Raw genomic sequence first — 26,410 nt, forward strand, 5'->3', positions numbered from 1 at the left:
GTACAAAGATTTAGAAGAGTATGAAAGGTGAACCTAAAGACAATGCAGATATATACTTGGGAAAAGCTTTTCTGATTATGTCAGGCAGCAAATGCAATGCGTCCCATGTTCCAGCCTCTAAGTTGAGTGCTAGAATTAAGGACAAACTTAAAGACTCTGAGTGTGAAACTGTGATTAACACCCAGGTCTGAAGGCGATTAACAAGCGTGCTGGGCCAGGTGGTCAAGTCTGCACTATTGTTATGTTTCCCTGTTTCCTCCCAAGACTCAGTATTTTCGTCTGTTTGCTCACATCAGATACCGGCTTTGGCACAATCTTCACGTCAGATGATCGAGGCGTTGTCTACTCTAAGTCTCTGGACCGACACCTCTACACCACCACAGGTGGCGAGACCGACTTTACCAACGTGACCTCCCTCCGTGGGGTCTACATAACCAGCAAGCTCTCCGAAGGTGGGGCTCGGCGAAGCTCTGGCTCCGTCCGCTGAGTGGGCCATGATCTGAGGTCTTGGGGGAACCTGATGGTCCTTCCCCCCAGTTACGTGCTTGCTTAGCCAACAAGCCTACCCTTTCACGTCGTGGCTTCTTGTGTAAGGAAATTATGCTGCCAGACGTAGGGCAGAGCAGAGCAGCCACAGTGGGAGGAAAGCATGAGTCTTCTGTTTGGAGGTTTAGGCCTAGAGGAGGGAACCTGAACTTAATGTGTTTTCCTGTCGAGACTATGCTCTACTCTCGGGCTTCCCTTATCTAAGGCTCTAACCAAGGAAACATTACTTCCAAGGACAGAGACCCTTAAACCATCTCTGTATGCCTACATTTTGGCAGGAAGTAAGGGCTTTTCTTCCATAAGTAACTTGCAATGGCCTATGAGGTCCTGAGTGGCCCTGGCTGCTCTTTCCCTCCCTGACCTCACCTCCATCGCCCTTCTCTCCCATTTGCTCTGTGGCACTCATACCATCCCCCCTGCCAGTCTTCAGATGTGCCAGGTACACACATTCACCCATCACAGATCTGCCAGGCAGCTCCATTTCCTCAGATGTCTGCCGGGCTGAGCGCTTCTTCAAGTCTTCGGTCCTGTGATACTCACCGAGTGACAGTCGGCTGGATTCGCCTGTTTTAAATTCAGATCTGCTCCCTTCCGCTCACACATTTCCAATCCACCTTAGACATCCAAAGGTTTTCCACAGCACTTATTCTGTGTAATTCACTTATGCATTCTGGGTAATTTCACTTGTTCACTCTCTCTGATGTTTGTTTCATCCCACTGGAATGTGCACTTCATAAGCTTTTGCTCCTGATGGTGGTGGTGGTGATTGTGTGTGTGTCTGTGTGTGCGTGCGGTCGTGTGCGTGTGTGTGGTGGTGATGGATGATGATGGGAGGGTGTGTGTGTACATGTGTGGTGATGATGGTAATGTGTGTGTGTGTGTGTGTGTGTGTGGTGTGTGTGTTTGGTGATGATATGTGAGTGCACACACATACACACATTCCAGTGCACCTAGGTGGAGACCAGAGGATGACTGTCAGGAGTTGGTCTCTCCTTCCACTGTGAGTTCTGGAGATCAAACTCAGGTCCTCAGGCATGTGCAGCAGCAGCTTTTTCCTAATGAGTCACCCCACCAGTCCCTCCACAGGATTTCTACCGGTGGTGCTCACTGAGGCCTACAGTGGTTTTTGCATCCTGGCCACCCAGTCAATGTTTGTTGAATTTCCCTTCATCTGCTTCCTGGTTGACGTTCCTTGAAACCTCAGAGTGTATTATCTCTGTACTTAAACCTACAGAGTCTATGTCATTAGGAGCAGACCTTAGGAAGGAGGCATCCCAGTGGCCAGGCAGGCCGTGGAGAGCACGCCAGTAAGAAAAGAGGGCCGGGAAGATGGCTCAGAGGGTGGAAGTGCTTGCTGCTGAGTCTGACCACCGAGGTTTGATACCTGTGATCTACGTGGTAGGAGAGGACGGATTCCTGAACGTTGTCCTCCAACCACGTGCAGCCGGTGGCACACACACACAAACAATTAAACGAGTGCAATCAAATCTTTTTTTAAAAAAGAAAGGACATCAGAGAATTATGTACTAGCTAGTTTTATGTCAGCTTAATACAAGGTGATGTCATCTGAGGAGAGGGAACTTCAATTAAGAAAAAACTGATACGTAAGGTCAGGCTGGAGGCCATTTTTTTGATTGGTGATTGATGGGGGCAGGAGCAGCCCGCTGTGGGTGGTGCCACCCCTGGGAATATGGTCCTGGGTTCTATAAGGAAGCGGACTGAGAAAGCCATGGGGAGCAAGCCAGTAAGCAGCACCCCTCCATGGCCTCTGCATCAGCTCCCGCCGCCAGGTTCTTGCCCTGTTTGAGTTCCTGTCCTGACTGTCTTCAGAGATGGACTATGATGCGGAAGTGTGAGCCAAACAAACCTTTTTTTCACCACTTGCTTTTAGCCATAGCATTTCATTACAGCAATAATAACCCTAACGAGGACAGATAGGATACTGGATGATGAAAACCAAACACTATTATTAATTATTAATCCAGCCAGGTGTGTTAGTACATGCCTTTAATCCCAGCACTTGGGTGGCAGAGGCAGGTGAATCTTTGTGAGTTGGAGGCCAACTTGGTCTACAAAGAGTGTTCCAGGACAGCTAGGGCTGTTACACAGAACAATCCTGTCTTGAAAAACCAAAAATAAATAAATTAATTAATTAATTTAAAAAATCATTAATCCAGGGTTAAACATAAATAATCTTGAGAATCCCTAAAATAGGCTTGGTGTCATGTCTTTGAGTAAAAATCAGGATGCCTGCCTTTGATAGATTTTCCTCCAAGATATCAAACATTGGAGGAGAATGAACTTTAGCCTATTCATATTTATCATTTTTATCAAATGTGTTACCTTTCATTTACTAAAATAGAATTTAGAATTCCTGAGACAATCAGTTTATAAAGAGCAAAAAAAAAAATTTTCTTTTTAATTTTTGTTTGTGTTTCCCTGGCCTGACTGTCCTGGAACTCACTCTGTAGAACTCCAACTGAGAGATCTGCCCGCCTCTGCCTCCCAAGTGCTGGGATTAAAGGCATGTACCATCACCTCCCAGCTGCAAAAGTTTATCCACCCGTGGCTGGTTATCCCACTGCTTTGGCGTCTATGGCACCACATCATGATAGAAGTAAACAGTAGATGACACCCACCACCTCAGACATAGGGATGAAAATGGACTAGAACCCTGATAGCCCTTCAAGGACACCGCTCCAGTGACCTCATGTCCCCTCATCGGCCTCATCTCAGCCAGGCAACCAAGCTGTGAATTGGTTGGGCAGCAGCAAGGAGGAAGGCGGTCAAGATCCAAACTACAGGACAAAGGAGAGCTTTGGGGTCTTTCAGTAGATTCGGTTCCAGATGGCCTCTGGAGTTAGCTGGGGCTTTCTGTTTGAGCACTACACCCTCTTCAGGCCTGTGCTGAACCACCTCGGAAGGTGTGGACAGCTCATGGGACTCCAGAGACAAAGTGGAGCGGGAGGGGGTAAGAAAAGGGAGGAAAACGTGCTGAACATAGAAGATACATTTATGTGAAAAATAAATGAATCGGCGGTGTTTCTCAGGAGAGAATTCCATTATGGTGGCCCGAGACCTCCAGTGGGTAGGGCTTACATCACCCTCTCTCCAGTGCGATGGCCTTACATCACTCTTTTCCTGTTCAGATAACTCGATTCAGAGCATGATCACTTTTGACCAGGGAGGACGGTGGGAGCACCTGCAGAAGCCGGAGAACAGCAAATGCGATGCTACCGCAAAGAACAAGAACGAGGTTTGTTGGCGCCACCTGTCATGTGTGTGTGCAGAAAAGCAGCCAGTCTACCCTGCTCTGACCAGTGCTAGGCTTTTACATAAAATACCATTCTCTGTCAGGGTCCACAGGGGAAGGTAGAGGGCTTGGAAATGAAAATAATGAAGTCACTTAGAATTTGTGAGGTAGAAAGTATAAGGGGAAGTCAAGATATTACTGGTTACTTGTCTTTTTCAAGAAAAACAAGACAAAGTACCAACCATTTGCTTTATTAAATTTCTGAGTGAAGTCAGAATGGACCGATGTCTTGGTTGTTGGCTGGGAGTCTATGTGGCGGGAATGAAGCCTTTAGAAGGCCTTTGGGAGCCAGAGAGCAGCTGCTCAGAACACGGCAGAGGCGTGGGTCAGCACAGCCTGGGAGAACTTAGTTCAGCCAGGAGCTGGTTGTCAGCACGCTCCCCTCAGACCTGCTCCACACTGCACCGCTCTGCATCTCTAGCCTGGAGGTTTGGTGGGGATCCTACACAGCCCGAATTAAAGGAAACCTCCACCTCACACTCTCCCTTTGTATGTGCTTTACTGCATCTGCCTCTATCTTCTTCTCCCTTCGTTGTCCCTCTGCCTTGGGCTTGCCCTGCCCCTGCCCACCTCACTACCCAAGGCAGGAGAGCATCTTCTGGTTCTTCTGCCTCTCCCTTGGCAACCTTCTCTCAGTTCTTCTGCCTCTCCCTTGGCAACCATCACTCGGTTCTGTTTTGCCCGAGTGAAGGTTATACCTCTGGTGAATGAAGATGACATTCTGCCGGGCTCTCTCCACCCTCTCCTCACCCTTGCTGTCACTGCTCACTGTTCCCCACACACCCTGCGTATTCCTCCTCTGTGGCCTGTCCTTGCAGAGGTCATGTCTGTGTCCCCAAACCCTGGGTATCTATAATCTGTGGTAGTCCTAGCCTCCTAAACGCTCATCCAGTTAGAATCCGCCATTCTTCAGCCCACTAACAGTTGGTTTAGCCTTTCAGCAGAATACCCAAGCGTTTTGTTTACTGTTGTGGCCATTTGAGAGTTTTGTTGTTGTCTTTGAAACAGGATCTTACATACAGCTCTGGCTGGCTTTATGTAGACCAGGCTGATCTTGAGCTCAGAGATACTCATGTCTGTGAGTTCTGCCTCCCAAGTGCTGGCATTACACACCTGGCTCACTTGAGCTTCTTGGAGGGCACCAGCTCCAATAGGCATTCACCTATTTTCTGATATGTGGATTTTTACCCTAAGCTTTATTGAGGCGTAATTACAAATCAAAATGACATGTTTATAGTGCACGGCATGACCTTTTGCTGTGCGTATACAATGTGAAATGCATGACCACAGTCAAGCTAACTAATGCACACATCCGTTAACTCGGTTGTCTTTTTATTGGGTATGATGTGAGCATTTAGATCTATCCTCTGGCAGATTTCAAGTATGTTACAGTTTACAGGACGCTCTCCATGCTGCTCACATGCTCTCCAGAACTTACTCATCAACATAACTGAAACCTTAGGACCTTTCGGCTGTCATCTCTCCCGCTCACCTGCCTCCTGATCACCAGCACGCCACGAAACACTTCTATGTTAAGTGACATTGTGTGGTATTTGGCTTTTGTGCCTGGCTTATTTTATTTAGCATATCGTCTCCTAAGTTCATCCGTGTGGTTTCAAACAGCAGGCTCTCCTTTGTCAAGAATGACTAACAACATCCCCTTGTGCATATACTGTTTTATCCATTCATCCAGCAAAAGAGGACGGACTGGGGGCTGGAGAGATGGCTCAGCAGGTAAGAGCACTGGCTGCTCTTTCAGAGGACTGTTTCAATTCCTAGCACCCACATACAGCAGATCAAAACCCCAGTCTATAACTCCAGCTCCAGGGGACCCAGCACTCTCACGCCCATACACATGCAGGCAAAACACCAATGCAAATAAAATAAAAATAAGCAGATCATGAAATAAAAAGATACAGAGGTTGGTTCTGTATCGCCACAGGGGATGTAGACTGTACATATCTCCTTGAGATTCCAACTTCATCTCTTTTAGCTAAATACCAGTAAGGACACTTGCTGGCAGTTCCAACTTTAAATTTTAGGGGAAACACCAATGTTTTGTGTGGTGACGGTTTCAATTCTATGTCCCCAACAGAGTACAAGGTTGCCCTTTTCCTGTGACTTTAACCAAAACTTGTTACTATTTGTATTTTGGGCAGTCGTCATTCTAACAAGGGCGCAGTGACGCTGCGTCGTGGTTTTATGTGCATTTCCCTGGTGCTTAGTGATGCTGATCACTTCTTCAAATATGTCTTGGCTATTTGTCACCGTCAAAGAATGGCTGCACAGTTCTTTACCCATTTTTAAGTTAGGTATTTGCTATTTGCTCTACAGCCCCTTGAGCCATGTGCAGTCCGTAGGTTAGTGTACGTTCTGTGCAGTCTTCACCCTTGTGCTGTGTGTAGTCTGCAGGTAACTGTCTGTTCTGTAGATGGTCATTTCACACTTCTGGACGTTTCCTTTGCAGAGGCATTTTGGTTTGATCTGATTCCATTTGTACATTTTTGCTTTTCGTGTGTGTTCTTAGGGTCATATCCAAAGTTATGGCCCAGACTATGCCAAGAAGCTTTCCCCCGTGTTTTCTGCTAGTCTCTTAGCTTATAGGCTTACATTCAAGTCTAACTACTTAGAGTGAATTTTTGTGGACGGTATGAAGTCAGAACTCAAGTCCTTCTTTTGCATGTGGATAGCCACTTTCTTCAGCAGCATTTGTTGGAGTTATTTTCTCGTGTGTTCTTGATTCCTTTGTTAAATATTAATTGGGCGTATATGGATTTATGTCTAGAATGTCCTGTTCCCTTGGCCTGTGTGTTTGTTTTTATGACAACACCATGCTGTTTGGATGACTGTAGCTTTATAGCATATGGGAAAGCCAGGCACTGCGAGCTGCTTCACCTTTATTCTTTTTTATTCAGTTGCTTTGGTATTCACAGTCTTTTAGGGTTTCAGATAAATTTTAGGATTTTCTCACCATTTCCTGGAAAAAATACTATCAAATTTTTTGTCTTTTTTTTTTTTTTTTTGAGACATGGTCTTGCTCTGGTAGTCTAGACGAAATTCAAACTCCCCGTTTTGCAGCCCCAGCCCCTAGCTCATGCCAACAGGATTTTGAGAGAGAGGTCTGCAGCTTACTTTGGGGAGCAGGGACACTTTTACAGAATTAATCTCTCCTCCGTGCACACAAGATCCCTGTTTGCTTGCATCTGCGGCTCCTTTCATGGCGTTTATAGCTCCTTCCACACGGGTCATTCACGTCCTTGATTGAGCTCCTTTCATGGCGTTTATAGCTCCTTCCACACAGGTCACCCACGTCCTTGATTGAGCTTATTCTTAGCTAAGCAATTCATTTTTAAAACTTGTTTTCAGATCAGTATTTATTCCTAGGATATACATAAAGCATAAAAATGTTGCATATTTGAACATTGTGCAATGTTCAAATCATGATTACTGTCTCTTTCCTTAAACATCATCCATTCTGGATGGGACAAGCATTTCAAACCCTTTCTTCTATGTTTTGGGAAAACATTGTCATTGCCACTGTCCTGGCCAACACTTCCACCACAGTACTAAAGAGAAGTAGGGACACTTTTGCCTTATATCTGGTCATATAAGAAATGCATTCAGCTTTTAATGTTTTAATATAATGTTGCCTATAGCCTTTGTTATCATGGAGATACATTCACAACCTAATTCACTGAGAATTTTCATCACAAATGAATATTGGATTTTATTTCTCAAACATGTCTACACTTGGCAAACGTTTCTATGGAGATGTTTTTATCCTTCATTCTCCTTTTGTGATGTGTCATATCAACTGATTTGCATGTCATTGAGCCAGCCTGCTATTCCAGTGATGAATCCTGCTTGATCGTGGTGAATGACAATGTGCTGTTGAGTTCAGTTGCTAGTCTTTGTTAAGGATTTTTCTGTGCCCTGTGAAACACTAACCTGTACATCATTTCTACTTCTGAGTTCTTATCAAAAAGAACTGAGCGTGGGTGTGGCTCACATGTCTGTCACCCCAGCCTCTGGGGAGGTTGAGGCAGGAGGATTGCCAGCCAGCCTAGGCAATTTAGTAAGACCTAATATCAAAATAAAAATTTTGAATAAGGATTAGGGATGTATTTCAGCTATAGAGTTCTTGCCTACTATGTGTAAAACTTTTGGTTCAATCCCCAGCTGGGGGGGGGGGGGGGAATGAGAACAGAGCCTTACTGAAATCATTGTACCAGCTATGTATGGAACAACAGTATTTACAACAGCCAAGGAAATGGAAGCAACTCCCATCAATAATTGAACGGGCTAATAAAATATAACGTACACTTCTCTACCCCAACCCCACACAAAGCGAGATAGTATTTAGCCTTATAAAGAAAATTCTGACAAATGCTATAATATAGATCAACCCCGAGGATAGATATTATTGTAAGTGAAATGAGCCCATTACAAAAAGATAATTTTTTTTTTTTTATAATTCTGTGTGGTTTCATTTCTTTGAGAGACCCTAGAATAGACAGAAGTAGAGAACTGTTGCTTTAAAATGATGGTTTCAGTTTTACGAGATGAGAAGCTAAGTGAGAACATGCTTAAGACTATACCAAAAAGCCACATAGGATAGTTTATGAAATGAATTTTACCACATGTAAATCAATCCTTCCTTCCTTCCTTCCTTCCTTCCTTCCTTCCTTCCTTCCTTCCTTCCTTCCTTCCATCATCCCACTGAGATTTGAGTTAAATTCACAGTTTTGTTGGGAGGCTCTGTGAAATGAGTGAGGACACCCTGCCTTTGGTTTGAATCTGGGCTCTGGTTTCTTTTCACAGTGCAGCCTTCATATTCATGCTTCTTACAGCATCTCCCAGAAGCTAAATGTTCCGATGGCCCCCCTGACAGAGCCCAATGCAGTGGGCATAGTCATCGCTCATGGTAAGGAGCCTCCTCTCACCATTAAGGACAGAAGCTCCCAAGCACAGAGGGACAGCACTGCCTTTGAGCACCAACCCCACAAGAGCCACTGGAGGTGGAACCATTCTAACCCTTCTAGCCAAATGCAACCTGAGGTGGAAAGGGTTTATTTCATCTTATACTTCCAGGTCACAGTTCATCGTTAAGGGACGTTGGAGGAGCCTGTTTGTTGGCTTATTCTGTGGCTCCCTCTCTCACAGGCTGACACTTAGCTAACTTTTCTTATACAACTCAAAATTACCTTCCTAGGGGCTGGAGAGATGGCTCAGTGGTAAAGAGCCCTGTCTGCTCTTCCAAAGGTCATGAGTTCAATTCCCAGCAACCACATGGTGGCTCACAGCCATCTGTAATGTGAACTGATTCCCTCTTCTGGCAGGTGAAAATGCAGATAGAACACTCATGTACATAAATAAATTAAAAAAAATTACCTTCCTAAAGGGCTGATGCTGCCACAGAGGGCTGGACCCTCCCACCTCAACCATTAAACAAGACAATCTCCAACAAATGCGGATATAGGCCAATCTAACCAGGGCAGTCGCTCGCTTTGAGAGATTCCCTCAGACAATGCTAGGCCATGTCACACGTGCAGCCAAAGATAACTAGAACATGGTCCTTGGATAGGATTTCCAGGATTATGACACTTTGGGTTTGTAAGACTCTCATTGGCAGGAGCAACACCCAAGCTCTGATGGCCTTCATTTCACTATAACAGGCCTGGTGAAAAATACCGTAAATTCACTCAAAAGTTCTCTCTTGTCAGTAAATCCCCTCTGCTTCGTTGCTAATGTTCGCTAATGGTCAATTACTTTGCAGGTAGTGTGGGAGACGCCATCTCAGTGATGGTCCCAGACGTGTACATCTCCGATGATGGGGGTTACTCCTGGGCAAAGATGCTGGAAGGACCTCATTATTACACCATCCTGGATTCCGGAGGCATCATTGTGGCCATTGAGCACAGCAACCGTCCTATCAATGTGATTAAGTATGCATGCTCTCAGCTCCCCAACACATTATCTTCATAGAGGGCCCCAACGGGGAGGCCCCCCGGGCTTACGTAATGCAGGGAGAGCCATGGACCCTGATTTACACTACTGGGTTCTGCAGAACTCTGGCAAAGGCTCTCACAGGGAAGATGCTTGGAACAAATCAGATCAGGCGACACTGCTTTCCCTCTGACTCCTCCTAGCTATGTATTTTATCTTTTTTTTTTAAACTATTTTTCTTGGACGAGGAAAGGTAGAGGTGTTTGCTGCCAAGCCTGATGATCCGTGTTCAATCCCTAAAATGCACATGGTGGAAAGAAAAAAAGCCCCTCCCCCACCTTGGCTAATTGTCCTTTCACCTCCCTGCTCTGTGGCATGCACACACACACCCCTCCCCCCCCCCCCCCACTAGTGAAAAATACTGATCTTTTCCATCGCCACCCCAAAATGTAGAAATGCCCAAGCACTCAAATACAAATGTTATAAAATAATGTGAGGTATTTCCATTCTATCTAAGTTCCTATTCACTTCGAATTAATTTATTAATTTGGAAACTCATTCTTACCTGGGTCACTACTCTTTTTCTTTTGAAAGAGGTAATTTCTCCCATGTGTTCTCTGTTCTATAAACGAACCCTTTCTTGTACCCTGTTAACTGGAGGTATTGGAAATTACAGTAGTTATGAGACAGTAAGTCACCCTCTAAATACAGGGTTTCCTCTGGTTGAGGACCAGACACAGGTTTGCTTTCCTGATACTCCCAGTACCTGCTGGCTCTCTGTCATGCTCCTTCTCCAACTCTGGTTTCAGGTTCTCCACAGATGAAGGCCAGTGCTGGCAAAGCTATGCATTCACGCAGGAGCCCATCTACTTCACGGGGATCGCCTCGGAGCCTGGGGCCAGGTCCATGAACATCAGCATCTGGGGCTTCACGGAGTCCTTCATCACCCGCCAGTGGGTGTCCTACACAGTGGATTTCAAAGACATCCTCGAACGGAACTGTGAGTGCCTCCTTGAGAATTTCCCACCAGAAGTCTGAAAACTCCTTTTCCTAAGAAGCCCATTCAGAGGAATCCCTTTCAGCCAGGATAATCACACACATAAGCATATGAAAGGGGACTGGAGGATGCTCTGTGCAGGCAGCCCAGCAAGGGACAGAGACGCATCGCTGGGGCTAGCACTGTGCAATTTAAATTACTCCGTCAGCCACATCATAAAATAAGTGCACTGCATCTTCATGGTAGAATTATTTATAAATGTCCGAAACTTTGCGTCAACATGTAAGCGCCATAGAAGGTTACTGCGATAGTTTGCTTTTTGTTTCCTAAGCTAACACCCTTAGCAAGTCTCTATTCAGACCAGCCACACGGAGCGGAGGGGGTTAGGGGAGCAGCCACATGGGACAGTGTATCTTTGTGCGACAGGAAGGATCTTTCGCACATTTTACAAGCCATTCTCCTGGCTTGCAAGAAAAGTACATGTATGTGTTTGACATTTTTTTTCTTGCAGGGGTGGGGGCTGCCCCTCTGTGGGTAGATACGGAGGGACTGTAGAAATGGAGCTTTGGAGGGAAGTGTTTGAAAGGACCCCTCATCGGTCCCGTCACTCTGAACACTGTAGGGAGGAGTTTCACATAGGGTTTAGTTGAAACGTGAGTCCTGAGGCCCTCATATGGTCACTGGGCAGGTGTGAAGGACTTCAAGAAGAAAATAGCCAGTGCATAGTGCCCCCACAGTGTCACAAGCAAACCCACAAAACACACACACACACACATAAAAATAAAGTGTCACTAGTGTCTCAGTGAGGAAGATGTGAACTGAAAGAAAACACTGGAAGAAAGGTGCCCTGTGCTCCATGATGCAGGCCTCTCAGCTTGAACTTACATTTCTCTAAGACATTTAAGTGTGATTTAAAACACACAGACAAGGGCCCTTGTCTCCTAAATGCAGTAAAGATGGGGGAAGGAGCTGGCACATGAATTTACCTCTCAACAGGGAGTTCTCCATCCGCTCTCAAGCTTAAGGCCATTAAAATATTTGTTAGGCACCCACGCTCCAGCATGTTGGTCTTCAAGTCCCAAAAGATAAAAACCTAGGCAACACCCTAGGTATCAGCCTGTGAGTAAGTTCCTAGGACGATGACTGGGACACTAAAGCAGAGGCAGATGTCCACAACTGGAGAACCAGCCGGCTCTAAGCCAGCTGTGTGTGATAACATCAGACCTGGGCTCTTGTTAGTGCCTTGTCCTAAACAAAGGGCCCCAGAATGGGAAACTTGTCTCTGACAGCTCCAGGGATGGATGGCCCAGGCCGTCAAGGCAGGCAGCAGCCTCTTGGTTTGGAGAGACTCTAGCACTCCCTATACGGCCTCCCTTTAAAGCAAAGGTTTTCTCCTAGTCCCCTCACAGCAGGCAAGGTGGAGAGAGTCTTCTTTTGCTATGAGGAGGTGCAGGTTCTAGATAGACTAAAGTGACTTTGTGTCTGCAGCTCCAAACTGAAGCCGTAGATTGAATCAGACATCCCCACCTGCCTTCCCTTCCCTCCTCCTTCCCTTAGCCCGACAGCTGCCTCTCTGCTGTGGGTGGGCTGTGGGCTGTGCCAACTCCTGAACATTCTGTCTGTCCTTTAGGTGATGAGGATGACTATACCACGTGGCTGGCACACTCCACCGACCCCGGAGATTACAAAGATGGCTGCATTTTGGGGTATAAAGAACAGTTCCTACGGCTGCGGAAGTCATCCGTCTGCCAGAATGGCCGAGACTATGTTGTGACCAAGCAGCCGTCCGTCTGTCCCTGCTCCCTGGAGGACTTCCTCTGGTATCAGCACTCCTCAGATCCCTCTGTCAGCCCCTGTCCCGCACTCGGGGAAGTGAAAAATAGTTGTCTTAGCCAGCTAAAAAAAATACTGACATTCCTTTCCGCTGTTGAACAGCTCCTGCCTGTTCTCCACAAAAGTGAAGCGCAGAGAAAGGGGGATGAAACGCTACTGACATTTAGCAGATTATTTTATCATATTAGGTAGGCGCTGGACACAGCCACTGATCAACCCCAGAGATACTGACTTGGACATGGGGGGAAGACAGTCTGGGCATGTCCCTCGGGTGGTAGAGGGTGTGGCCAGCATACACAAAGCCCTGAGCCTGGTCCCCAGCATCGAATAATAATAATAGCCTGCGATGCATGAGACCCTGTCTCGGGAAAAATTTTTAAATGAGGAAGGGCCTGAGGGAGCCAGTCTGCAAAAACGATAAGCCTCAAACAACAGGAAAAGTGGTTCTGGGGCAGGGAGGCGACCGAGCTCTGCAGGCAGCCTCCTGGAAGGCACTAGGCTTTGGATCATCTGCAAGACGGAGGACTGAAAGGTGCTGGTTTGGTCCTGAGGCTAGAAGTGACATCAGTATATTCAGGGGCATATGCCTTCTGAAAGGCCACCAGGATGTACTCCCAAGAGTTCAGGTCCATCAGGGATGGAGAGCTAGTTACTTCATTGGTCTGGGGTTAGTTGAGGTGACAGAGGCCGGTGTCACTTAAGTGAGGAAATTTGGGGCAAATAAAAAGTGCTTCATATTGCAGGCGAGAACCTGCTGCTTGGGACAGATACAGGAATAAAAGTGAATCCCAAAGCACTTGGACAAAGAGGACAGATACTCTTGTGCCCCTTGTCATAGTCCCCTGAACTGCAGGTCTGACTCCTGTGGCTTCCTCGCATCTTCATTTCCACAGGAAACATGTCCTTGCTCTGCTCACCTTTGGCTGACAGTCAACCCTGAGGTTGCTCTGAAGGGTTGCCCTGCCCTGGACCTCAGAGGCAGTGGCTTTCTTCCCTGAGCTGCTGCTGTTCCCTAATGTGCTGTGGTCCTGTGGAGCATTTAGTTGTAAGACTGTTTCCTGTGTGAGGAAGGTCTGTCCTCATTGCCTGCAGGACCCCTCACCTGGGAAACTCCCCCTTGGCCCTTAGCATCTAAAACAGAAAGCACCACTAGAGAGGCCCTTCATTCTTCCTCACCAGATTCTCACACACACAGTAAGTGGTAGGTGAAGAGAGACTTCCCCTGTGGCTGAAAGGACAGGGATCGAAGGAGGCCTTGCTGAGGAGGTGGCATCAAGCTGAGTGTTGATGAGTGGTGACATTTGCCCATATGTGTCCAGGAAGGGAGGGGTCGTAGAAGCCAGTGGCCTGTTGTGAGCTTACACACCCAGCAGTACACCAAAGAAGGCTGTGAAAAGTCAGGGTAGTCACAATAAAGAGAGAAGCACTTGGAAGACAGAGACAGGCAGATCCTAGGCACTCCAGGCCTGCCTAATCTACACAGCATGTCCCAGGCCTACTGGGCTACATTTTAAAAAAGAAAAATATGGGTTGGAGTCCAGGTGGAGGACATTCAAGCCAGATTTCCCTTTCAGATGGTGGAAAAAAAGGGATTGGTACAGAGGAAAAAATACTGGTTTGATGACCAGTGAGCCTTGTGGCCTTAGACATTCATTTCCAAGGCTACAGAAAGCATTGAAGCCAAAATACGTGAAATAAAACATGAATGAGGAGCTCGAGATGTAGTTTAGTGATGTTTGCCCAGTGTGTGTGAGGGTCTGGGTTAAGTCCCCAGCACTATTTGCTCTAAATGAGCAAAATAAAGTAATAAAGAAATATGGCTAGAGACAGGCTGCAGCTCAGGGTTAGAGGACTTGCCAAGCATTCATCAGGCCCTGGGTTCAGTCCCAAGAGAGGGAGATGGGAAGGGAGAAAGGGAGGGAAAGATTTGCCTAATAAAAAAGATAAAGGAAGGAGATCTGGGACAGACATGTGTAGGCTGACGAGAGGAAGTGGGGGAGGTTGGCTGTCCTTCCTCATCCTCTCCGTGGTGCAAGGACCAGGGTGGTGGGAAAAGCAGGACTAAAACGTGGGTGCTGTATGGAGCATCAGCCCTGGAGAAGAGGCAGGACCTAATTTCATGGGAGAAAATAGGAGGGTGGATGAGAGGGACTACTGAAAGTGGGAGGGGACGGAAGGGCGTGGCAGGGAGTGGAGCAGGGGCTTGAGTGCTGGCTGTACATGTTCGAGAATATGAATTCAGACCCTCAGCACCCAAAGAGCAAGGCTGGGAGCTGGAGAGAGGACTCAGCAGTTAAGAGCACTGTCTGCTCTTCCAGAGGTTCTGAGTTCAATCCCCAGCAACCACATGGTAGCTAACAACCATCTATAATGTGCTCTGATGCCATTTTCTGCAGGTGTACATGCAGATAGAGCACTTGTACACATAAAACTAATAAATATTTTAAAAAAGAGCAAGGTTTGGTGGCACATTATCTGTAACTTCAGTGTTAGGGATGAGGGAGAGACAGGCAGATCTGTAGTTCTCTGGCATGCCTGTCTAGTCAGCTTCAGGTTCAATGAGAGAACCTGACTCAAAAAACAAGGGGGAGAGTCATAGAGGAAGACACCTGGCATTGACCTTTAACCTCCATACCCACAGGCATGGGTGTGGGCACATACACCTGTTCCTAAGTCAGCTGGACTAAGGATGTTCATCTTTCTTCCTCAGCAAAGCCTTCTCTGTGGCTTTTCCTGAGGGACTGCTTTCTTCCAGTCCCTTTAGTAAATACCCAAGATTACGAACTTACAAAGGGAAAGGCTGTGTCAGAAAAGCCCTGAGCAGGCCCTGCTGCCCTGGGCCTGTGGGGAAGCAGAGCAAATTGGACCCTATGGCCAAAAAGTGACAGAAGAGGAGGCCGGGCCCCTGGGGGCCTGCAGTCTTTCCACCAGGCCCTATCCTGTAAATGCCCCTGGAGCAGCATACTGGGACCATGCCTTTACCACAGGGGCCTTTGGGAGACAGTTAAGACTCTAGTGTAGAGCGGCAAAGGCTGCCTAGCCTCCCCCACCCATTCCCAGCAACCGTTATCACCTCAGTTGGAGCAGCCTCGATAGTCCACCCGACCACTAGCCACGTGCTGGCTTGCAGGCAGCAACGTCAAACATGTCCTTGTTGATTCTTGCAGTGACTTTGGCTACTACCGCCCAGAAAATGCCTCCGAGTGTGTGGAGCAGCCGGAACTGAAGGGGCACGAATTAGAGTTCTGTCTGTACGGCAAGGAGGAGCACCTGACGACAAACGGGTAAGGTGGCCTCTCCTGTGGCAAGCCCCTCACTGCCCTGAGCCAAACCAGCTTATCCCCTCACAGGAATGGTATTCCACCATCTCGTAGACCTTCTGTGATGCTAATATTCTGTCATCTGCTATGTCAAAGTGGCAGCCATTGGCCTTCTGGGGCTGTTGACTTCCGGAAACTGAGTTTTCCATTTTAATTAATTTTTGTCTTCAAATGGCCTCCACAGGAGCCTCAGCAGCTCGCCTCCATGATGGACTCCCCTCTCCCATTTTTGTGCTACTTGTTAGTGAACTTTCTCCAGGTCTCAGTTTTGGGTGCATTCTGAAGGGATAGACATATGGCTGACAGCAAGACACAGAAAGGCTAAATTTGTGCAGGCCCTGAAACTACACAGGATATCCCCACAGACCGCGCCCTCCCCCACCTCCAGGCCCTGGGCCCAGGCCCATTTCGCCTACCTCATAGCATTTCAGTCAACAAAACAATGCATTTGCAAAACAGGACTTCCTGGTGAGGTGGCCAAGCTTATTGAAACCTGAGAACAAGTTATAAGCCTGAAGTCCTAAGGACAGGGTTCAGGGACATTTGTGGGATAAAGAACAGGATGAAATGGGAGGGGGGGTTAGTGCATGTGGCCAGGACTCGGGCCACAGAAGTGGGAGAGACACCTTAAGTTCCACGCTAGTCTGCTCTCCACAGGCCACACCTAGTTCTAGGCTAGCCAGCCCTGCTAGGCTAAACCCTGTCTAGGGAGAGAAGGGGGAAGTGGCTTAAGTAGGCATGAGTAAATGTGATGAGAGGCAAGATGATCAGTGGTGGGCAGAGCTTATTTTCATAGCCCTTCACAAAACGGACGCATGCACAGAAATGGTGTCCCGTAGTCTGAAGATGGAGGGTTGCGGTCCTTTAGTGTTAAAAGGTCGCCCACTGAATTGTGGAGGATCAGTCAAAAGTCATTTGAGCTATGTTTTCAACAAAAGTGGCCACACCGACGTGGTGGTACAAGCTCGTAATCCCAGCACTCAGGGAGGCAGAGGCAGGTGGATCTCTGTGGGTTCAAGGCCAACCTGGTCGACCTAGTGAGTTCCCAGGACAGCCAGAGCTTCATAGTGAGTCCCTGAAAATGAGCACCGGCAACTGTGATGGTCATCAGAAGTGACAGCTCAGCTGGTGAGAAACAGCCGTGTGCCCTCCACAGTCAGGGCCTTTAAAGTCAGCTAAAGGTACAGGCTAGAAGCAAGGGAAGCTGGAGGTCCAGATTCCTCAGTTTCCTAGAGGCAAGAACTTTTTGCAGTTTTCACATCTTTTCCGGAAAGAGGCAAGAGCCTAGGAATACAGCCTTGTGCTCTGCTAAAACAAACCAACAAAAAAACAACTTTTTCTCATTCCTCCTTCACTTTCTCCCTTCTCTTCTCTGAGACATTTTAGCGTGTGTGTGTGTGTGTGTGTGTGTGTGTGTGTGTGTGTGTGTGTGTGTGAATGGTATGTGTATGTATGGCATGTTTGGTGTGCATGTGTGTGTAGTGCTTCTTGCACATTCACACATTTATCATGTATGTGCTATGTATATGTGATGTGTGTGTATGGTGTTTAAACGTGCGTGTGTGTGTGGTGTGGTGGGGTGGGGTGTACGTATGGTATACGTGATGCTTCTGGCACAGTAACTAACACACTTATCACGTGTGCGTGTGAAATGTGTGGTGTATGTATGTGATGTGCGTATATGATGTGTGGGTTGTGTATGCTGGTGGTGTGTCCATGTGGTAGGTATGTGTGTTTGCAGTGTAAGTGTGATACTTCTTGCACACTAACTAATTATCATGTTATGTTTGATGTATGGTATATGTGTATGTGGTGTGTGTGGCGTGTGTGGTGTGTGGCATCTATATATGGTGATATGTGTGTGTGGCGAGTATGTGTGGTGTGCATGGGGTGATGTTTCTTGCACATTCACTCTATACAGACACTTATGTCCTCTCTGTTGCTCAGCTTACCCTTGGGGTAGCTCTTCTCTGCTCTGTAGAGGTCTTCCTCACTAAAACGAGCTCAGAGCCCAGTTTGCTCACAACAGCTCCTGGTCATTGCTGGCAGCCTGCCTGCGTCTAGGATCACGACCACTTCCTGTCTGTCACTTGGGTTCAAGCCCACCTCTGTCACAGCCATCACTGAGGACAGATTTTGGAGGACTTTCACAAACTTGCTTCTTCAGGGTCCCATACACCTCACAGCCTACCAGACAGGACGGCTGTAACTCCTGAAAAGCAGTGGTCAGTGGCGCTACAGCCAGGAGGCCCTGGCTCCCCACTCCATGCCTTCCCCCCCAGACTCCAACACAGCCACAGCCTCTGACTGAGCTCCTCTGCCCCTCAGGTACCGGAAGATCCCAGGAGACAGATGCCAGGGGGGAATGAATCCAGCCCGAGAAGTAAAAGACTTGAAAAAGAAATGCACAAGCAATTTCTTGAACCCCAAGAAGCAGGTATGTTGAAGACAGATCTGGTTTCTGGGTACCGGAGGGGTTTCAACATTCTGCCAGGAAAAATCAAAGGTACACTTTGGAACCAGTATGGATGGCCACGATGCTCCTCAGAGCTTTACACAGGAGGCTGTCAGGGTGACAAGCCCGTCCTGCTAAGAGTGGGTGTGTGCCTGGGGGAGGAAACGGTGTTATGTAAAGTTCTAAACGTCTTAGAAGCATGGAGCTGTACAGTTTCTGAGGCCCAGGGTCATTCAGAAAAAAAGATTTAAGGGTTGTGCTCAGTGAGTGAGGGCTACACATGAATACACATGCTGTCACCCGCTGATATGTGCGCTCATCACATGAGTCAGGGGTTATAAACTAGAAAGGACAGGGCTGGGGACTACAGCTCGGCGGGTGAAGTGTTTGCTGACCTCAGTTCCTAGCCACACATCCACAAGTGGCGATGCCTGCCTGTGACCCTAACACTTGGGAGCTAAGGCAGGAGGATCAGGTTTGAGGTCAACCCTGGGCTCCACGAGACACTATCTCCAAAGCAAACAAATGGGGCCAGAGAGATGGCTCAGCAGCCAACAGTGCTCTTGCAGAGGACCCCAGTTTGGTTTCCAGCACCCATGTCAGGCAGTTTACAACTGCCTGTACCTCCAGCTCCTGGGGATGTGGCACCCTCTTCTGGATTCAGACACACTCAGAGGCACACACATACGCACAAACAACTTAGATATGAAAATAAGTATTTAAAAGCAAACAAGCCTGTGGGGAAAAGTAACAAATAGACTATAGAGGCCGTGGACTGGAGATTCGGCACAGGGAGGAGAGCCCTGCACAGCAGGCAGGGCGTTGTGCCGACTCATCCTAAGTGTGTTAAACAAAGATCTGATGCGCAGTCATAATGGACCTCCTCGGATCAGATCTTAGGAAGGGCGGTACTGCTGTGCCTGTGGGGGAGCCCTGGAGATGAGGTAACTAGGGAGGCCTCCTGGTGGCGGGCCCAGAGCCAGCAGTGACTTGGGAGATAACCTGAGGCCGTCTTCTAAATTCGTAACATGAAAGGCTGAGGGGCCGGCAGTCCAGCACCCTCTCCCCTGCTGTCCAAGGGCACGAGACCTTAACCAGGGTGGGACTCAAGGCAATGAGGGAAGAATGTGTGGGTGTGTGTATTTGTAAGGGGGGGCAGGTCCTCCTTCTCTGCACCCTTTCCCTGGACTGCTGGTGGCTGTCCTCAGAGTGTTTGTGTGTGTATGATTGCACAGGACTCCCGCCCACAGGGACACAGCTTGTCCCAGAATCCAGCACCGCCTCCTCTCGGATACACTGAAAACACACACTTCCTATCTCCTAACCAGAAGCAGGTAGGTTACACGCAAACAATCATCTGATAAGGCTTATCTGTAGAGACATTCCAGACGCTAGTAACAACATAAATCTTGGTGTCGGATAAAGGCCTGCCTGGAATAACATTGACACACATCTTCAAAGATAGTAGCCTAGTCATAGATCCATTCAGCCCCCTTCCTCATAGTCCTCCCGCCTGCTCCTCCCGCCTGCTTCAGGAGTTGTAAACAGGGGACATGGAGTAGTCACAGTGACTGTAGTGATCTTCCAGGCGTGTCCAGCCCGTGGCCAGGGCTACATACAGCCAAGACTAGCTATGAAGGAGGCCCAACAACAACAAATTGTAAACTTATTTACAATGTGAATTGTTTATGCAAATGTTTGTTTTGGGCAACTCGGTTGAACAGTTCTCGAGCATGAACTTTGTAGATGACCACACCCCATGCCGCAGTGACAAAAGGTTGGACGCCCTTGATTTGAGGCCGAGGCGCCCGCGGTGACTTTGACACGGAAGATCCCGCAGCACACCTTCCAGGCAGTTGGCGTTCAGATCCTCCTGCCCCTCTGTGCCAGCCCCCCGGCATCTGGGAGGGGGAGACCTACCCTCGCTAAGTGCGTTGACTGTAGGTCACTGTAGGAATGAGCAGCCTCAGAGGCTAAGAGCCCTTCCAGAGGTTCTGAGTTCAATTCCCAGCGAACACATGGTGGCTCACAACCACCTAGAAGAATCTGGTGCCCTCTTCTGGCCTGCAGCCAGAACAATATATACATAATAACTCCAGAAAGAAAAAGAAATGAACAGCCTCCCAGGACCACGCACACCTAACCGCATCTCTGTTTGTGTTTTAACTTATCAAGAATTCCAAGTCGAATTCTGTCCCTATTATCCTGGCCATCGTGGGACTGATGCTGGTCACAGTTGTAGCGGGAGTGCTCATCGTGAAGAAATATGTCTGTGGCGGAAGGTAAGAAGGTGGAAGCGGGTCACAGGTTCTGAATGCAAGCCAAAGAGCCACCCCCAAGTCCACGTGATCCAGTTCTCTCGGCTGAAATTGGGCAGTTAAAGCGCTAACCCTGAAGATTCAGGTCCATATTTTATATCTTATATCTGCATGCCGAGAGGCCATGAGCTTGGAAAACTGAGGAGATGCTATGAGAAACACTCCCTTCTCCGCTCGGGGAAACTAACCAGGGTCCCTCCCCCAGGTTCCTGGTGCACAGATACTCTGTGCTCCAGCAGCATGCAGAGGCTGACGGAGTGGAGGCTTTGGACACAGCCTCCCGCGCGAAAAGCGGTTATCACGACGATTCAGATGAGGTGAGACGTTTTCTTGTTGTGAAACTATCCAAAATTTAAGTCTTCTGGTTTTTGTTTTGTTTTTGTTTTTGAGACAGGGTTTGTGGAGCCTTGGCTGTCCTCCTAGAACTAGCTACTAGGTCTAGTAGATTAGCCTGCCTCTCCCTCTCCAGCGCTGGGATTAAAGGCGCCCACCGCTGCCACCTGGTGAAAAATTTAAATCTTAAGAAGGATTGTTTTTCTACTAGTGACCAAGACAGTCTCTGGAAAGATGGCTCAAGGAAAAGAGCACTGGCTGCTCTTCCAGAGAACCCGGGTTCCATTCTCTCCAAACACACAGTGGGGCACAACTCTCTGTAACTCTGGTTCCAGGGGACCCAGTGCCCTCTTCTGGACTCCAAAGGCACCAGGCATGCACATGACACAAGAACATACATTCAGGCCAAACACCTATACATACAAAATGAAAATAAGTAAATCTAGTTCATGTTGTCAGTAATGCCTCACCTGTCTTCCTTTGCAGGACCTCCTGGAATAGCTCTTCAGAGGGGCTGGGACCGAGTGTGGACAGAGCCACAGTACCTCCTACACGCCCCGAGGCTCTGACTTGGGGAAATAAATTTCCCATTTCGTCGGACCCAGCTCTGTTTCTGCTGCTTCCATCCAAGCCCAAAGGACCTACACTAAAGAATGCAGGGTGGGGGTGGGGAGCCCTGACTGATCTCACAGTGGGCTCTGAGAAGAGGGGGGAAATTTTCAATTCTTTAACTTTTTGTTTCACGTTCTGTATTTTGTTAAACGTTTGGGCTTTAGGTTTCCGCTGGTCTGTTTGTCTGTTGAGGGGAATGAAATGGGATTCAAAGGGATTGTTTCACTGACCCCACTCCTGTGTGCTCTGCCCGCTGCCCAGCCCAGGGCATCTGCCCACTCCGTCAGCTCAACTTTCACAGCATACCTGGTGCTGGCCCCGTGCTCTGCCGGTCATGGGAAGCAACCTCAGAGAAGGAAGTGACTGGCACCGCCTGGCCAGCTTTTCTCCATCTGTGGACAGCCCTGCTCAAAGAACACTGCATGCCAGCCCTGCTGCTCTTCCTCATGCCCACCCCACCCCCAGCCATGGCTGCAAGCCACCGTGGCTCTCCTTTCCCACTTAATTAGGCAATACCCTTGTTAATTGCCCTTTGGCAACTAACTTAACCACGTGCTTCCGAAACACTAAATCGGGAAAACTTACAGGGCAATACTCTTAACTTGTGGTGAGGAGGAGGGAGCAACAGAATTGACTAGCTCTAACATCTACAAGAGCCAGAACTCTGGCTGCTGCTGGGCCCTTCCACGCTGTGCTTTGTGTGTATGCCAGCGGACCAGCTCTAGGGCAGGGTGCAGGCGTGGCCTGGAAGCCCGCCCAGGCGCCACAGTCCCTTGCCTGGAGTTCATTGTTGGGTGCTCGGTGCAGCTCCAGGACAGTCACAGCCTTCCATTTCCCCCCCCCCCATCCCCGGTGGTAGGGGCCCAGTGTCACCATGGCTGCTTATTGCTTCCTCCTAGGTTGCTCCTGTCCACAGAACTGGAACCAGGAATGTTTGCAGATTGGTAGGCTTTCTGAAAATCAAAGTTAGGTTACCAGTCCCTCCTCCTCACCCTTCCCCTAGTTTTGCCGAGTTACTTGTCGGCTGAAGCCTTTTACTGACCCCACTGAAGGCACACTTCTAGTGATGCCGTGTGTGTGATAGATACATCGCTTTCATGTTTTACATTTCAGGCAGTTTGTCTATCTGATACTTTTCAAAATTAAAAATAGGTGAGAGGACATTATGATTGGTGGATTTGGGGGCAGCCATCTGGTAATGGAAAGCTGTGCTGATCTAGTTTAACACAGCTTGGATATTGGCTGCCCAGGAAGACGCTGTGGCCGGTCTCCCTAACCCTGCTGTGCAGATCACAGTTCCTTCCATTGGGACATTTCTCAGTAGATGCCATTTTGCTGTTACTTCATTTTGTGGCTAGAAAAGTCAGTGAAAAGTAAACGTGCCAAACTAACTTTTGTCAGAATGCATGAGCAGATGGCTGCCTCCTCTCCTCCCCAGAAGGAACAAACAGCAGCAGGGAAAGAGGGGGAGGAAGTGGAGAGAGAGAGTTTCAGAGATGTTGACTTGCAGCTTGAGACATGGAGCTTCAGTTAGAAAAATAAGTTGGGGTTGTCTCTGTGAAGAGAATGAATACCTGTCAAAGCCAGAATGCCCTGGCCTTTCAGCTTGTTCATTTTTGTAATGATTCTAAAATTGAAAATAATTCCAAAGATATCCAGCTCATGAGTTATCCAAGTTCCTGTCTACCCTCACCTCCCACCAAAGGGGAAAGACCTGTTTCCACCGTCTGTCGCTCCCAGCACATCCCTAGGTAAATGTGGGTAGATAAACCAATGTGTGGTGACCATCTCCAGTCTCTAGGTGGCTAACACTCATCTCTAACCGTCGAAGACTAGAGCTCTCTGCCTCTAACAGTTTCTGGGATTTCTGTAGAACTTGGCAGTTTTTGGATCACTTTGCTTGCATTCTCTTTGGAGCACTGTGCTGTTCTTGCCATAGAGCTCAGGAGCCAAAGTCGAGTCGGCCGCCCAGGTCTCCAGAGCTCTGAAACACGGCCCGCAGGAAGGTGATGGACACTTGCGGCAGAGCTTCTGATAGGTGACTTGCTGGCTTTGAGGGACAGCTCAGTGCTGTTATTTGGGTGCCTTTCTGTTTTCGTTTTGGAAAACCACATTCTGTTCTCCTGCTTCATGGCTGAAATAAAAAGCGATGTAATCCGGAGCACCGCCTCTCCCTTGGTGGATGGCCACTGTTGGGGAGCACAGGCCTGAGTCTCTGTGGGTGAGTCCTCATCTCTGCCCCTAGCTTGCTGGCTCTGTAGGCTTGGGGACTGCCCCTGCAATAGCTTTCAGAGTCAGTCACACTCACAAATGTGTAACCCCAGCCAGAGGTTCAAGCTCTAAGAAAAATAATAATTGTGGTTTGGTTTGCCCTGCTCAGCCTGGGAGCATCATCATCACTGGTGACCATACCGTTATCCTCAGCACTGGGGCAGCAGAGGGGATTGATTCTAGAGACAGGAACAGTAGAATTTAGCATTGCCAGATAGCTCAGACATATTAGAAAGTCCATAGCGGCCTGAGTTTTAAATCCAAAACTGCTCACAGGCCCTTGCAGAGTGAGAGCAGCTGCAGGGCAGGCTTGACCACTGAGCCTTGGAGCTCCCTGCCTTTGAACCGGCATTCTGCTGTGCAGACCCATGCCCGGGCTTCCCTCTAGTGCCCTGCCTGCCCACACCTAGTCCCCTAGCCTTTCTTCTCTGGCAGGGTAGTAGTATCATGGACCACCCTCAGCTCCTTTAAACCACGGCTGGGCACACACTATCCAGTCACCCCTTCGCCAGGATACTAGGATGCCCTGAGGGGTGCAGGGCCATTCCAGTGGGACCCCCAGCGGAAGGCCTGGCATGGCGTCACTCGTTTTTATTGCACTACAAGTAAACCAGATGGGCAGAGAGTCTTTCGTTCCTCCACTGCTCTGACCAGCCCTGCTCCTATGCACACTGGCGGAGGGCCCAGGCCACTTGTCTGCACAGCCCTCTCCACATTCAGCAGGGAAGCACAGGATTGCTGAGAGAGAGCAGGATGCAGCTTCTCAATTTTCCATCACCTTCCCACCAGAGGGGGAAAGTAACATGAACTTTAATGTCTTTTGGAACAAAACCAAAGTTTAAGATTTGCCATATGATGTAGTGACAGGGGAGCCCAGAGTCGGCCAGCAGGTGCCAGATTTCCTGTCTCATTGGCCAGCGCTTCGCCAGGTGCAGGCTGCCGTGGGGTCACTGAAACCACAGGTGCAGGTTGATTTCTTGGTTCTATGTGTTGTAACAATAGAACTGGAGCATTAACTTGAAATTGTCTTCAAGGACTTGCTGTGTGCACTTTTCCACGTTGGTACATTCTCCGCATCTGTTTATATGGAATAACACAAGCTAATCTGTACCTTTATATATATATATATGTGTGTGTGTACATATATACATGTATAAACTGTATAGTGTACATGTTAATGACTTACTGGTATGCCCCGAATTTTCAGTGCCGTTCTCATCCTCCGCATGCCCTCAGCTGTGGTCAGATGACTTCCTGTCCCCTGGCGGTTCTGCCACTTCCCTGTGTTTGAGCCTCCAGGGAGGAGGGTTTGGGCTGCATTCTCCTTATCCTCATGCACAGAAATGCTCAGGGTCCCCATGTGCCTGTTGTCCTCCCCTCTCCTCCTTTGTTCCCTTTTCTGAGCATGTGGCCCCTCCCCCGGCTGTGAGGGGCAGCTGCCTTCCTGGGAAAGTGTGAAGCAGGATTGCAACCACCACTGCATGTGCACTGAAAACTCCAGATCTCCACCCACCTGGGACACGGCATTGCATGCGAGGTGGGATTATCAAGTTTCAAAGACCTGTGTCAGCTACACAGCAAAGCCAGACCCATAATGAAATCCCACAAAATGGAAAGAAAATGCAAATTTTCTTTAGCATTGTGTAAATAAATCTGGATGTGTTTAACTTTGTATTGGCAATCTGTATATTTGCAATATTTGGGTTAGAAATAAAACAGCCTGAACTTTGGTACCTAACCTACTAAGAAGAGTAAGCTACAGTTTGTTAATGGAGTGTCTCTAGCTTTCTGACCTTCAAAACTCAAAACTCCAAGAAAACCAGAGAAGCATCAACTTGAAAGTCAAGACCGGGTATTTCCAGCTGGGAAGATGATAGACAACTTATGAGAAAATGACTCCCAAAGAAACGGGTTGCTTGCCTCTAAGTTTTCTGATTTCTTTGTTCACTCATTTTCTTGATCCTTACGCTCACGCGTCAAGAGCCCCTTCCCACGGTGTGGGTAGGATCATCTCCCTCATCATCTTCTGGAAGTGTAGCAGCCGACCACACACTTTCTCCAGTGTCTGTCTTGATGCTTCTGGATCCAGCAGCCTCTGGTTACACTCCTGAACTGTGCGCTCCCTGTAGCTGGTTCGTCAAATGAACGCTGGCAGGTCAGCGGTAGCAGTTCGTCATATGTCTCATCTTCCCTGCTCCTCTCACAGTCCTTCAGTCTCGGCCTCCTCACAAGTGTTGCCTGAGGGAGCTTCCTGTGCCCCCCCACCCCCCACCCCCGCCTTCAGCCATTAGCCATTCACTGTGCCCTAGGACACCGTTTTGAAACATTTCCATTCAGTGTTCCAACATCTCTGTCTGAAGGTGCCGGGTTTTTGAAGGGGACAAGAGTTTTTACCTCTAGCAGTTTTTACCCCAAGAATTGACTCAATCTTGTTTAAGAGAGTCTAACATATTCTAAGACTCTTTG

The 26,410-nt window shown here is 48.2% G+C and overlaps 1 protein-coding gene across 4 annotated transcripts in view; it reads left to right on the top strand.

Annotated features, from left to right (window-relative positions):
* Positions 1–25,616, top strand: part of Sort1 (sortilin 1) — a 75,103-nt gene extending 49,487 nt beyond the window's left edge. For 2 of the 4 annotated variants that reach the window (XM_055618111.1, XM_055618112.1), the window contains exons 10-21: positions 297–452; positions 3,696–3,802; positions 8,681–8,783; positions 9,636–9,804; positions 10,615–10,805; positions 12,433–12,622; positions 15,803–15,919; positions 18,284–18,392; positions 19,646–19,744; positions 20,586–20,692; positions 20,934–21,045; positions 21,548–25,616. In XM_055618111.1, coding sequence (XP_055474086.1) covers positions 297–452; positions 3,696–3,802; positions 8,681–8,783; positions 9,636–9,804; positions 10,615–10,805; positions 12,433–12,622; positions 15,803–15,919; positions 18,284–18,392; positions 19,646–19,744; positions 20,586–20,692; positions 20,934–21,045; positions 21,548–21,562 — 1,475 coding nt within the window. In that variant the 3' untranslated portion in view covers positions 21,563–25,616. The remainder of the gene's footprint in view (positions 1–296; positions 453–3,695; positions 3,803–8,680; positions 8,784–9,635; positions 9,805–10,614; positions 10,806–12,432; positions 12,623–15,802; positions 15,920–18,283; positions 18,393–19,645; positions 19,745–20,585; positions 20,693–20,933; positions 21,046–21,547) is intronic. The other 2 variants (XM_055618113.1, XM_055618115.1) reach the window with 1 other exon arrangement.
* The last annotated feature ends 794 nt before the right edge of the window (positions 25,617–26,410 follow it).

Source organism: Psammomys obesus, unplaced genomic scaffold (assembly GCF_907164565.1).
Source record: "Psammomys obesus unplaced genomic scaffold, mPsaObe1.curated_primary_1811, whole genome shotgun sequence".
Taxonomy (NCBI): Eukaryota; Metazoa; Chordata; class Mammalia; order Rodentia; family Muridae; genus Psammomys; species Psammomys obesus.